General features: G+C 45.9%; 2 protein-coding genes across 3 annotated transcripts; one reads left to right on the plus strand and one right to left on the minus strand.

Moving 5' to 3' along the window:
• Positions 1–3,119: 3,119 nt before the first annotated feature.
• Positions 3,120–5,219, minus strand: LOC103974081 (protein DETOXIFICATION 48-like). Its single transcript, XM_009388829.3, has 2 exons — positions 4,893–5,219; positions 3,120–4,774 (listed from the first exon to the last, which is right to left on the minus strand). Exons 1-2 carry the CDS (start codon positions 5,034–5,036, stop codon positions 3,242–3,244), a joined length of 1,677 nt encoding a protein of 558 aa, XP_009387104.3. The 5' UTR covers positions 5,037–5,219; the 3' UTR covers positions 3,120–3,241.
• Positions 5,220–10,400: 5,181 nt separating this feature from the next.
• Positions 10,401–12,629, plus strand: LOC103974078 (transcription factor bHLH18). Of its 2 annotated transcripts, none has more exons than XM_009388827.3 (5): positions 10,401–10,539; positions 10,733–10,807; positions 10,894–11,397; positions 11,486–11,860; positions 11,943–12,629. In XM_009388827.3, exons 2-5 carry the CDS (start codon positions 10,772–10,774, stop codon positions 12,015–12,017), a joined length of 990 nt encoding a protein of 329 aa, XP_009387102.2. In that variant the 5' UTR covers positions 10,401–10,539; positions 10,733–10,771; the 3' UTR covers positions 12,018–12,629. The 2 variants fall into 2 exon arrangements, with proteins under 2 accessions (XP_009387102.2, XP_009387103.2); XM_009388828.3 differs by having other exon boundaries at positions 10,410–10,539; positions 10,715–10,807.
• The last annotated feature ends 840 nt before the right edge of the window (positions 12,630–13,469 follow it).

Genomic DNA, 13,469 nt, shown 5'->3' on the forward strand with positions numbered 1-13,469 from the left:
TTTTGTCCTCAAAGGACCACATACATCTGTATAAACACGGTCTAAGGCATGCATTTTTCTAGACAAAGCAGCACTAGCAAATGAAACTCTATGTTGTTTACCAGCTAAACAATCAATACAAGGGTTCAGATGTATACCTCTGAGATCTGGTAATACCTCTCTCTTGGAAAGAGTTTGCAGCCCCTTCTCGCTCATGTGTCCCAATCGCCTATGCCACAACTCCATACTGAAGTCTTTCTCTGTAGCATTTAACTGCTCACCATAAGCTTTAGCCTGCAACCTGTACAAAGTATGACATTTCTTTCCATTAGCTATAACAAGAGAACCCTTACTGAGTTTCCATTGCCCTCTGTGAAATCTGCTTTCATAGTCTTCATCATCTAGTCTTCCAACTGAAATTAAATTCAGCCTCAAGTCAACCACGTGTCTCACATCCTTAAGTACCAACTTGCAGCCAAGGTTGGTCTTTAAATGGATATCACCCATGCCAATGATGTCTGCTGTGCCATAGTTGCCCATCTTGACAACACCAAAGTTTCCAGACCTGTATGTAGCAAAAAACTCCCTCCGAGGTGTAGCATGATAAGAAGCACCTGTGTCAATCACCCACTCAAGATCCTGACACACACAAGAAAAAATATCATCAGAAGGAGACAAAATCAAATAATCACCACCCTGCACTGTAGCTGTAGTATTATCCTTTGATTCTGTAGACTCCACTTCTTTTCCCTTTTTCTTGTTCTTCTTAGGTTGCTTACATTGGTTCTTGTAATGTCCTTTCTCACCACAGTTATAGCAAACAATATCTTTTCTTGATCTTGACTTGCTCCTACCCATACGTGAACTGCTTCTGGACTTTGACCTTCCTCTGTTCTCTGAGATAAGTGACTGTGAATCATTCTGAGATGTTGCTGTGAATCATTCTGAGATGTTGCTGAACTCTTTCTTCTCAACTCCTCATTCAACAAACTGCTTGTTACTTGACTCATAGTGACAATACCATCTGGCGCAGAATTACTGAGGGAAACCACCAGTGTCTCCCAACTTTCTGGTAATGAACTGAGAAGTAACAATGCCTGCAACTCATCATCAAGAGACATTTTCATAGAGGATAACTGGTTAATAATACTCTGCATTTCATTCAAATGCTCAGCAATAGAAGCACCCTCTCTATATTTTAGGTTCACAAGTTTTCTGATCAAAAAAGCTTTGTTGCCAGCTGTTTTTCTCTCATAGAGACTTTCCAATTTTTTCCAAAGAGAATATGCAGAAATTTCAGTAGAAACATGGTGAAAGACACTATCATCAAGCCACTGTCTAATAAACCCAATTGTTTTTCGATCTAACCTCTTCCACTCATCATCTGTCATAGTTGTAGGTTTTGCACTATCCCCCTGCAAAGGTCCATACAAATCTTTGCAATACAAGAGATCTTCCATTCTTGGTTTCCATATCATCCAATTATTTCCATTTAAACTAATCATGCGAGAAATATTACTGGCCTCCATGTTCAAATACAAAAATTAAATCACCAAAACCCCGCTCTGATACCAGTTGATGGGGATAAAAAGAGGAATAACCTTTGTATAGGAACAAATACTAGAAGACCAAAATACGCAGCGGAATAAAATGGAAACACAATCAAACAGAACACCAAGATATACGTGAAAAACCCCTTCAATGTGAAGGGTAAAAACCACGGGGCAAACTAGAGATAATCCACTATGAGAATAATGAATATACAAATCTCAATCTCTTGCCCAAAACCCTAGCAACAACCACAAGAGAATAACTGGGATACAAGGATCACGTCACTGCCCACAATATCTAAAACCTCCCCAAGTAATCACAGCAAGAGTCTACTGTAGATTTGATCTAACCTGAGATGAGAACACTGCTAGATGATTGTGAACAGTCTCTCTGCGTTGTCCTTGTCTTCTTCCCTTTCTTTCTCTTCCTTTTCTGCCTTGATCTCCTTCTTCTCTTTGGAATCCCGTGGCCTCAAAGATTTGTCTTGTTGCTGCCTTTTTATAGCCTTAATCTGCCTCTAAAACGCAGCCACCACACCCCCCTAATCTTAATTAGGGTTAGGTTAAGAGAGGGTGTGGGCTGTGGGCTGATAAAACCCACATGGGCTGAATATGGGCCATCAGCCCAACAACGGGGGTGTGGGCTATGGGCTGATAAAGCCCACATGGGTTGAATATGGGCCATCAGCCCAACACGGGCTCCAGCTCAAGTCTTCCAAAAGAACCATGCCGGAGTAATATAATATGAGAAGGAGAACATGGTGACATGGGGTTGGCAGTGATGAATCCTCCTAGCGTGGTAGCCTCGTCAGCCCTAAGGCAAGAACACAGGTGGCGCTGCCCTCCAAGCTCCCCATCATCCCTTCTTTTGAACGCTTGGACGAGCAGCAGCGCAGCACAGCACTCACCCACTCTGCTTCAGCTCCGGTATTGACATGACACTCGAAAGTCCAACCAGAAGCCTACATAAACAATAGTGGCGATGTGATCTTTTTTAGTCGCCTCCCCCTCCCCTGTTTCTTCTTTTGCAGCAGCCCATGCCCCACCGAACTCAGCATCTCCACCAATGATCCACCCTCACTGTAATTAATAGATTTCTAGTGCCAAAAGAACAGGAAAGCTGCAGTGACATGGTGCTTGATGATGATGATGACGATACTTGGTTTTCCCTCTATATTTTTGCATGTGGGAGTTCTTTCGACCATTCCAGCAAATTGAGTACTTAGAAGAGCACCACAAGTTCCAAGATTTAATGGTGAGTTCCAGTTGGTGGAGGAGGTACAGGGATGATAAGGTTGTTTACTTCACTGGCATCTCATGATGGTGCTCTAAGCTTTTACCATTTTGTTGAACTATCGGTGTATCATTAGGAGGACAGCTTTGGGAATGCTTAAAGAGTCAGCTGCCATGGGAGTTATCAAAGAACACGAGTAGGAAGAGTACTTCTGCAATCACATGCAGTACTTGTGCAACTTCACTTGAAGATGGTGACATTTGCGTGCTGGATTCTGCATGTACCTCTACTCGAGAAGTCCCATCTGGTCTCCGATGGGAACTGCGTATCCTTGGGAAGAAATGACCCTCTCAGGGTTACCAAGATGGACATATTAGATTCATGTATATTCTCAAACCATACATCAGATTAGAATAGGAAAAGAAGGAAGGAAATAGAGAAGGTTTTAAGGGCAAAGATACAAGAATTTGTGCACTCATTACACATAGGAAATGAGATGATCTGTTTCAGAACTACTCACCCTCTTCACATCGCCATTCATGCACAAAATCCCTTCCAGTGCAGCTGCCCTCTTTTTGTCTTCACTGGTGGAAGGTGATAGAACACTGTTGATGCCACTAGTATCAGCAGTGATGGGAGCGATAGGAGGAGGAGGAGGAGAAGAATTAGAAGCTCTTGTCAGTTCTCTGGCTCTCTCCACCTCCATCCTCCAATCTGTGCCGGCGAGCACGTATGCCATGAGGGCCGCGCACGACGCTTGCGCCGCCAGCAGCCCCAGCCACAGCCCCGGGAGCCCCATTTTCCCGACGAAGCTCAGCAGTATGGCAACAGGCAGTCCGATCAAGTAGAAGGAGCCCAGATTGATGTTGGCCCCGGTGGTCGGCCTCGCGCTCCCCCTTAGCACGCCGCACCCAGTGGTCTGTGGGCAATTCCCGAGCTCACACAGCCCGGCGATTGGCAGCGCCAATGCTGTGAGCTTCAGAGTCTCTGCGTCGTTTGTGAACAGCCTCCCCCATTGATGCCTCATCGAAGTCGTGAAGACCATCGCTGCGAGCCCGAGCAGGACGGCGCACGCCAAGGATACCACGGCCGCGGTCCGGGCCTTGGCCGGACGGTTAGCTCCCAACTCGTTGCCGACCCGGGTGGACACCCCCAGGCTCAACGCCGACGGGAAGACGTACACCAAGGACGTAGTCTGGATAAGTATCCCCATGGAAGCAACTGCTGCCTTGGGGTTGGCCAGCAGGCCACTGAACAGTACCATGAACTCGTACCACCACCACTCGAGGCACACGGACACGCACGACGGTGCGGCGAGCTTGAGCAACGTCGACCAACCCCTGAGGCAGTCCATGCTCGGCCTCACCCACGAGTCCTTGCACACGCCAGAGCACAGGACGAAGAGAAGCAAGCATATGAACAGGTTCAAATTGGTCCAGACCATCGCCAGGGCCACGCCCGCGATACCCATTTTGAGATGCACGACGAGGAGATAGTTCAACGGCACATGGAGGACGACGGAGACGAGCGAGCAGTACGTGACCGGAAAGGTGATGTTTTGAGATCTCAGGTAGATGCGAAGAGGGTGGAGAACTGACAAGAAGAAGAGGTCAGGAATCGCGAATGTAATGAAGATGTGGGCGGTGGAGGAGATCCGCTCATCCTGCCCGCACCACAAGAGGATTCTCTTCATATTGAGCCAAAGGAAGGCGATTGGGATGGACGCCGAAAGCAGGAGCAGAATGGTCCGTTGCAGAGTGAGACCGAGGAGCTTGCGTTGCTTGGCGCCGAAGGCCTGGCCACAAATGGGCTCCATGCCCATGGCGAGGCCGGAGAGGACGGAGTAGCCAGTGATGTTCGCAAACCCGATCGACAGGGAGCCGCCCGCCAGCTCGAGCTGGCCGAGGCCGCCAAGGAAAAGCATCGATATCATGGCGCGCGAGTAGAGGACGAGGCCAGTTAGAGCCGTGGGGATAGAGATCTTCCCTATGGCCCTCATTTCCTCTGCCGCCTGAATCCAATTCATGCGAGCAAAGCATATCAACCGTCAGCATCTCTATATATCGGCTAGCGAAAGCACCAAGTGTGTGCATGCATTGGTGTGGCAGAGGGAGTAGCAGTGCGTTTACCTCTGCAAGACCGGGGCATCTGTGGAGGTCTTGGTCAAGGGGTTCGAGAGGGAGATCCTCCATACGGAGCTTGTGGGTACTTAAGAGATGAGAGTTCGTATCGAAGGGGCAAGAGGGAGGAGAGGAGGGTGTGGTGTTGCACATGGTTCTGCTGCTTCCTTGTTTTGGCTTCTCGTTGTCTCTCCACTAAGCTTCGCACGGCACAAAGAGACTTCTCCAGTTCGTGAGTGCTGCAGCGGGCAGTGGCTCTTTGGTTCCTTCGCGTGCTCTGCCGCTGCTGCCGCCTGCTAATTGGGAGGGAGCACGGGGGAGTCCACACCTCCTTGGGAGATACACATCCCCTTTATATAGTGGGAGAGTACACAGATACACCACACGTGTCGATTGTTTATTCCCGAGGTGGGCTCGGGGCATACTTCCCTTCCCAACTCTCCATTTGGCTCGTATCAGTAGAAAGGACCGTGATGTGGTAGGTTCCGGCACCAGTTCACGTACGTCCTCCCTACCGAGAATGGCAGGCCGCTCAGGGTCTACTGCTTTGACTCGCTTCTTCCTTCATCATGCTTACGCCCGGGCGGGCGTAGCAAATCCTCTGCAACCGTAGTTGAACTCGGTCGAGCTGAGACTCATCGTACAGTTGCAAGCAACTCTAGCCTCCATGATCTGTCCCTCTCGCTGGAATTTTCTCGGTGTTTAGCATGGCCACCTCCTCGTTTCCTGTAGGCACTGTGTTGCCTCCGAAGTTTTACTCTGTTTCCTTCCTCAAAAGAGTGCAAAGAACGCTTCGGTTGGTGCTCTGTTATCCGAGTTTTGTTGGAATCTCGAGCACCCTGCCATCCATCTCTGTCTCTTGGATTTTGCTAGAATGATAGGTGGGCCTCGCTCGCAGCTGCGGCTGCGGGGCCTCCCCCGGTCCTCCTAGAATGAAAGGTGGGCCTCGCCCGCCGCTGCTGCTGCGGCGGGGCCTCTCCCGATCCTGCCTGCCTGTGTTCCCTCTCCAGCTTTGTCTGCGTGTTCCATTTCTCTCGAAGTCGCTTCAGCTCTCCAAGGGTCCTATGACTCACGCATCGCAAACGCCAAGCGCTCGCTGTGTTCTGTCTCAATAACCCTCCATGTTCTTGCATTAGTGTTGCGCTACGGTACACCACCATGTCCTTTTCAATTCATCAGGCTAAAGTGACACATTTGTACTTTTCATGATCAGACACAGGGAAGATTAAAAGGAGAAGTATGCAAAATAATCTTAACTAGCAATCACTGACATGTTCTCAAGTGCCACCAAAAATGTCAGAGGTGTGAAACAGGAAGATGAGTCTGAAGTACCACCACACCAAATGAACAGTGAGAAACGATCAGAAGAATGGGGGAGGGTAAAAGTTAGAGAGCACAAACGCTGGGCACCCGTAACATAATGGTGGTGGTAAATGGTGCATAGTGCCGAGGAAGCAGTTGGAAGGTAGGAAACACAAAAGGACATGCACTGCTCGCCGGTTCGTTTGTATCCATGGCCGCAACATCATGAGGCGTCAGCTCAAGGGCCTGAGCAGAGCAGCAAGGCCTCCCGAGTCCCCACAACAACAACGCGATGGCGAGCACAGGTTGACACATGATCGATCTCATTCTCTCGCTCGCACGCAAGCACTTTGTTTGTCCTCGTTGCGCTACACGGCGACGGAGGTGAAGGGACGCATATCAGCGGCGAAAGAGATGAAGCACAGTTGTACTTTGGTCCGCTAGTTAGGACTCGATGCATCTGGCTTTAGCTTGTCAAATCTTAGGCCTATCTTGCACGAAGGGGTTTAGGTTGGAAGGACCCTTCGCAGAACTCCGGTGATCTCGACAAGTACTGGAGAACCCTGGGTTGATCCGCACGGTGAGCACAGAAGAATCTGGTGACCGGTATGCAGCTGGCTTCAGTCGAAGGACCAACCTACGACTTGACTTGGCACGGCACCCACTGCCCGCTCTACCTCTGTGGGAACCACACCTCAGTTTGCTGTGACTGGAATTCAAGGGAAGCTACTATTAGGTGTTTGCATGCAGGGTAAAAGTAGTAGTGGTTTTTACAGGGGAGGGAGATTTCAGACTCGCATGCCGTACGTACTAGGCATGGAAGGCAGTAGATTGAAAGCCAGCATAGGTTTTCAGGAGGAACAGGAACCTATTTGCGAGAGAAGTAGCGACCGCTTTGGAGATCGCTTTAAGGGCCTATAACCCAAGGCATGTCTCCATCATAAAGCTTGCTACAATTCTCTCGTAGCCAGCCCTGACCCCAGTAGAACAGAACCAGTGGCTCCGACCATTTGAATTTGGAATCAGCCGAATTGGTTTCAGAGGGTTTTGAATCGAAATTATCTATTTTATTTTTAAAAAAATATTTTTTTTCTTCTTTTTTTGATTGATTTGGAATTGAACCGAAATCAAATCGAAACCTTTGAATGATCGATTTCAGCTGTAGATAGTAGGAACTGGAACTAAACCACCCTATTGTGGTTTAATTCAAAATCGAGCCGTTGATTGGTTCAATTTTAGTTCAATTCTAGTTTGAATCAAATCAGATCTACTCACACCTATAAGCATCAAGTGACATGGTTGAGGAGGATCGAAGAACAAACTTGTCGTAATAGAGTCACCTAAACAAATTCTACTAATAAAATATGTTTTTTATTTATTAAATCCTTTTGTTATTTAATTGTCCTCGACCTGTGATTATATCAAAGTTTGGGAGAAAGAGCAAACTCGCAAATCAAAATAAATTTTACTGGTTTATTTGTGTAGTTCGACACTCTTTGCTTATATCTTTGAAAAAAAAAATATATATTATGAGATCAATTATAAAATTTATCTCCACTCAAGCATAACTCTTTTGGTATATCCTCTTGTATAAATCTCGAATAATTTACATAGATAAAAACCTTTGAGAGAAATCTAAAAGCATCTCAAAATATTTTCTAATATCTTATTTTTCTCATCAAATAGATATATGAGATATTGAAAGAAAAAAATTAAATCCTAATTTATAATTATATATATATTTTATATTAAGATTCTTTTTGCTTGTTGGAGATTTTAAACTCAAGAGAGAGAGAAAGATTGAGAGATTCTTATCTTCATATGCTGACTTGTCCATCCCCCATCCCCCCCAACCATGAAAAAAAAAAAAGATAACAATAAAGACAAAAACACGTAGGAGTTTATTTCTGTAACACACTGTGAAGCATTTAATAAAGGATCTAACTTTAATGACCAACTCAAAAAAATACTGCAGTCATCGAAAAGGAACAAAATCTATATTTCGATGAACTCAACACCCTATTTGACCACCTCGTCCCCCAACCATTGCCAACCTGCAAGTGCTTCCTACAGCAAAGGCCGGCGAATTAGCACCCTCACAAACTGTAATCCAGTGGCCCACTTCTGAGAAAACAACCAAACCTATCCCCATCCCCATCGCCAAACAACCAAACCTATACACGATAACATCCAGCTCTTGCAAACCAATACTGGAAATGCCCTGCTCGATGGAACCATTAAGATACAGCAGTTCCTTCTCTTGTGTTTGCTGTGACACGGTCAACGCCACGTCTGACTTTTCTTTCCCGCTTGGCGTTTGGGCTGTGGCCTTCTGAACCTTTGATCCCATGACCTTTTCTTACGAGGCAGAATCGATCAACGTTTTCATCACGTATGCAATTAGCTCTCCCTGTGGCGAGACGAGATTTGGTCGACAATTAGTCGTTGGTGTAATGTCCACAGAAGCCACCCACGTGAACTTATGGAATCCTGTGCAGATATTGCCTCATCGATCTCGAGATCTCACATGCTTGGATTTAATCTTAACCGAGTGCCGGAGTCGTCACGAAGCATCTTCGAGTTCACCCACCCGAATGCCATGAGTTGCAGCACTGCTGCCAACTTTGGTCTCCCGACGATCCGACGGACGACCGATAGATTCGTTACGATCGCTGGTTCGCTTCACAGTCCCCGGCAAGCTCTGAACTCAGCCTTGTTTACTCAAAAGGATTAACATCAGAGAAGAAAAGATGCTCTGTTCTTGAGGCATAGGACTACTGTTGGAAAGATCTCGGGTATCTTTAAATAGTAACTCCGGCCTCGAGAGAATCCCACTGGATCCCTGTCTAACATCATTGCTGCTGTCAGCTTCGTATGGGCTTCCCTATGTTGAATGAGCAACCTCCCATCTCTTTGGATTCCGAAGCAGATGATGCTAAAGCTTCTTGTCACGTGAGGATAAGTCACTGTCTTGAGTCGGATTCCAAGTGTTGGCAACGTTGGTTCCTCATATTATAATATCAGATATGGTGAGATGCAGGGAATGGTTGAGCTGGGCTGTCTCCGATGCAAGGATCGAACGCCAGAGATGCATTGATAAAACTTCAAAAAGGATCAGCAGGAGATAGTTATACATAACAAAGATCGCAGCAAGTTGCAGTATATATTTATATCTTCACCTCAGCAGTCTATTGCTTCATGAAGTAGTTTATTAGATAGGGTTTGTGATGCCTAAGTGAGAAGCAATAATTGGCTATATAATACGTGACTGCGAGGCATCCCAAAACGCCGAGATGCATAAAGATGGCAGCTCCAGCTTTGTTGCAGGCTGAGTTGGGACATAAAAACTTTGGGATTCTGATGGATTTGACTATATGTAATCCTGAACAGGAACTAGGAAAACAAATGGATCTCCTTCTCTTCACTGTTCTGCTCTGCAGCTCCAATTCACTGCACTTGTGCTGATCTTTCTTGTCATTTATTTGTGATGGTGACTTATTTTGGATCAGAGTGTGAACTATGGGACACATACACGTATGCAATCCCTCTGATGATAGCCCATTAACCCTCGTGGACTAAAGGTATTGTTTAATGCATAGGTCCACGTGAAACTGGTCGTCTTTGTCGCACTCGATTTCTTCTTATGCCTCTTCCTCTCCTTTCCTGATCTAAACGCCTTCCTGTGTAAGGGAAACGAAATCGCAGTGAAGTTGACGAGTCAACTTGATTTATGTGTTCTCTTCTCTTTTTTCTTTTCCTTAGTAAATCTACACAAGCACCAATCATTTGTTTGCCATGAGTTCAGCTACAACCAGGAGCTATTTATGGCAATATATCATCATGTTGGTGATACAGCAGGCAACCGGAGGTGGTGGATGGCAGGGAGGGCTCCTGTTTTGTGTCTTTATTAGCTGTAGCGGATGACTTACCAGATAGATGCAAATCGCATCCATTGATGAGTGGTCATGGAGAAGACGATAGCTTGGGAGCCAGAGACTTCTGTAACTTTGCAGCCATGGGGCTGCCTGTCATATCATCTTCCGACTCATTGGTCGCAAAGTTGATTCGATTGGTAAAATATGTTATAACACGTAGCTATTCTCCCCCCTAAAGAAGAAATAATTTTGTTGACACTGTAGCTGCCTGCTAAAAACATATAAATATTATAGATTTAGAAGGAAAGATGCAGGTCTCCAAGTCTTATAAAAGGGCCCAAAAGCCTCCATAAGAACAGTGGTAGACGAAGTATGAACGCTCAGGGTACCCAAGAAGCTTAGCACAAATATAGATACAAGGAGGAGAAGATTGCTCTTTCATATCTAGAGAACTGAAGGGTTCAAACTTGCTCCTGCAGGTTGGCTTTCCTCCTCCATCTCAACACTGTCGGAGCAGTCTTTAGCTTCCTCCTTTCTGCTGGTTCTTTGTTTTCTTTGATGTCTAGTAGCTTATCAAGATAGAGTTCCTTCTCTTGGCTCTTGAAAAGATCATGTTCTGTAGAGTAACTTGATGGTGTTAATTTGATCCTGTAGAGGTCTACCTTGATTCAGGTTCCATCGGTTCCTCTCTCAGAGCAAGAATCTGGCAACATGGAAGCATTACCATCTCCAGGCTACTCTGACATGGTAAGGAACCCCAGGTGAAGTCCTTTAGCTAGAGTACCAGAGTACCAAAAGAATGCGCTTAAGCTCCTTTCTTGTACCATCGACAGGGAATGGATCACAGTTTCTTCAATCAGTGGGACTTGACTGCTTTGGATCACTACAGTACACCAGTGGCCCTTGGGCGAGATCTAGATCAGTCTCCTTCCTCCGAGAGCTACACCTCATACCCTTCCTCCCACCCGCAAGCGAGCACTGTTCGACCCAATAAACTCATCAAGACTAGCAGCTGGAAATCCTGCGCGACCGAGCAGAACTCGGCTCCTGAAGCGTCCTGTCCGAGAATTCTGTCATTTGGCAACCCGGAGTCGCCCATCTGTCAGTATGGCAGTCATGCTGCGACGGGGAAGACGAAAGAAGAGACGGATGGGTCGATTCCTAAAGGCTCAAAGAGGAACTACGACACCATGTTCGGCGATGGAACGAAGAGCGGGAACACGGGGGTCAGGTCAGCCTCTCATAACCAGGAACACATAATGGCTGAGAGGAAGCGTAGAGAGAAGCTAAGCCAACGATTCATAGAGCTATCCGCCGTAGTTCCCGGCCTAAAGAAGGTACATTCTCGATCGATGCATCCTTTACTTTTAATGTGCCGCAACAAAGCTGACAAAATCTCTCTTCATGTCTTCTGCTCCTGGGAAGATGGACAAGGCGTCTGTTCTTAGCGATGCTATCAAGTACCTGAAGCAGCTTCAAGAGAATGTCAAGGCCCTTGAAGACCAAGTTGCAAAGAGGAATGTTGAGTCAGCGGTACTCGTCAAGAAATATCAGCTGTGTGCTGATGATGATAGCTCCTCCTGTACTGAGAACTTCAACGAACGCCAAAGCGGCGAGTCCCTCCCAGAGATCGAGGCCAGAGTGTGCGAGAAGACCATCCTCATCAGGATTCATTGCGAGAACCGGAAAGGAGTACTGGTGAAAGCACTGTGCGAGATCGAGAAGCTCCATCTTTCTGTAATGAACACGAGCGTCATGCCCTTCGCTGGCTCTTCTCTCGACATCACTGTGATGACTCAGGCAAGACTCAGCATGAAGTTAATCCGTCGGTCCAGTTTGAGCACTTGATGACCTTCCTGTGTTGTGTTGTCTTCTTTTGCAGACCGAAGAGGAGTTCTCGATGACTGCCAAAGACATAGTGAAGAAGCTCAACTCTGCTTTCAGAGAATTCATGTGAGGAACCGCATCAAATTCTCTGTGGAAAATAATAAAAGATTAGCTAGACTTCAGTTCCCAACTACTGGATCTTGTTCTCAAACACCAGGCCTGTTATCCCCCAGCACTCCAAAGATCACCGTTTGCATCATGTTTTTCGTTGCACGAGTGTTTATCTTCAGGTTCTTTTGGTCTTCTCATCGCAAACTTTTTTGCATGGTTGAACTACTTGATCATGTTTTCAGAAGGGGAAGAGTGATAGATACGCTTGGTTCTGTTTTCTTCTTCTTCTTTTCCTTTCTGAGGATTGCTTTGGCAAGTTGACTTTTCCGTTCAATCCCGATCTTCCCTTTGTAGACCTTTTCTCTGAGGAGTTCGACAATGTAAACAACTGCTTCCTCAGTTCCCAACCAGTGTTTCCTCAAAGCTTGGATGAGCTTCTTAGTTCTGGGGGATGATCAAATCCTTGTTTCAAAAGTTTGGAGAGATCCTTCTTGAGGATCTTACGAATAATTCCTAGTTGGACTCTGTTTGCTTTTGTTGTCTTGTGGGAAATTGTAAGAAACTCCAAACATGCACCATGGCAGAGGATTAACAGCAAAATGCTATGAACTGTGAGCATTGTTTTGCTTTCCTTTCTTGCGTTGTTCCACCCAATCCAGATTGCATTTTGGGGCAAGACAACTCTGGTACTGTTGGCCGAGGTGTTTAACAATGCTGGAAAATCTTATTTAAATTCCTAATACGGAAAAAATCTTCTTCATGAAAATAATACTTCAGGGCGACAATCGCTTTCGATCCCCATTACAGATTGTGATTTTAGTGGCACGTCTTTGTCCTTGCTACATTGATCGATGCGGACCAGTGAGCTGCCACCGTCATCGTGAGCTACTCTGTTCTTGGCATGGTATCATATTACTATATTTTAGACGGTAAACATCTGATGTAAACCAGCACAAGCATTCTTGTCTTTCTTTCGCTCATCTTTCCTTTGATGGTTTCATGATCCATCTGCATTGAGGCAGATATATGCTCGCATGAAAGGATGAAAGGAAGAGGAAAACTCAAAACAATTGGTTGACATTGTCAAGAAAAAATGACAAGGTAATCATGCATGCATCCATGGAGATATCCAGATGGTGGTCCAGCCATAAAACGTGGATTGGTGCTTCAGCTACCATCATGATAGGTGTCCAGCGAAGTATGTCAGAGATAACGCAGTAGCCTGCCATGTTGCCGCACACATATATCCGTGGCAACAAAGTCTGCACGACACTGCAGACACAAACAACAGCTACCCTGTGAAACTGATCACCGCTCATTGCCTTCTACTCTTGGGATAGTAAAGAAGGATTGAAGATGAGACTTTAGTTAAGAAATTAAAATATATTTTGAAAGATTATACATTAATATTTTATATTTTAAATGAGATTAGATATACTTTTAAGGATAAGAAATTTTTAGTTTAAAATAG

This window comes from Musa acuminata, chromosome BXJ3-3 (assembly GCF_036884655.1).
Source record: "Musa acuminata AAA Group cultivar baxijiao chromosome BXJ3-3, Cavendish_Baxijiao_AAA, whole genome shotgun sequence".
Classification (NCBI taxonomy): domain Eukaryota; kingdom Viridiplantae; phylum Streptophyta; class Magnoliopsida; order Zingiberales; family Musaceae; genus Musa; species Musa acuminata.

What these genes read in the sequence shown, in the direction of transcription:
- LOC103974081 (XM_009388829.3), bottom strand. Translation starts at nt 5,036, where the DNA reads ATGTGCAACACCACACCCTCCTCTCCTCCCTCTTGCCCCTTCGATACG. An exon ending in GATGCCCCGGTCTTGCAGAG is followed by an intron (nt 4,775 to 4,892) that starts GTAAACGCACTG and finishes AATTGGATTCAG; the next exon opens with GCGGCAGAGGAAATGAGGGC.
- LOC103974078 (XM_009388827.3), top strand. Translation starts at nt 10,772, where the DNA reads ATGGAAGCATTACCATCTCCAGGCTACTCTGACATG. An exon ending in TAGTTCCCGGCCTAAAGAAG is followed by an intron (nt 11,398 to 11,485) that starts GTACATTCTCGA and finishes GCTCCTGGGAAG; the next exon opens with ATGGACAAGGCGTCTGTTCT. An exon ending in ACATCACTGTGATGACTCAG is followed by an intron (nt 11,861 to 11,942) that starts GCAAGACTCAGC and finishes CTTCTTTTGCAG; the next exon opens with ACCGAAGAGGAGTTCTCGAT.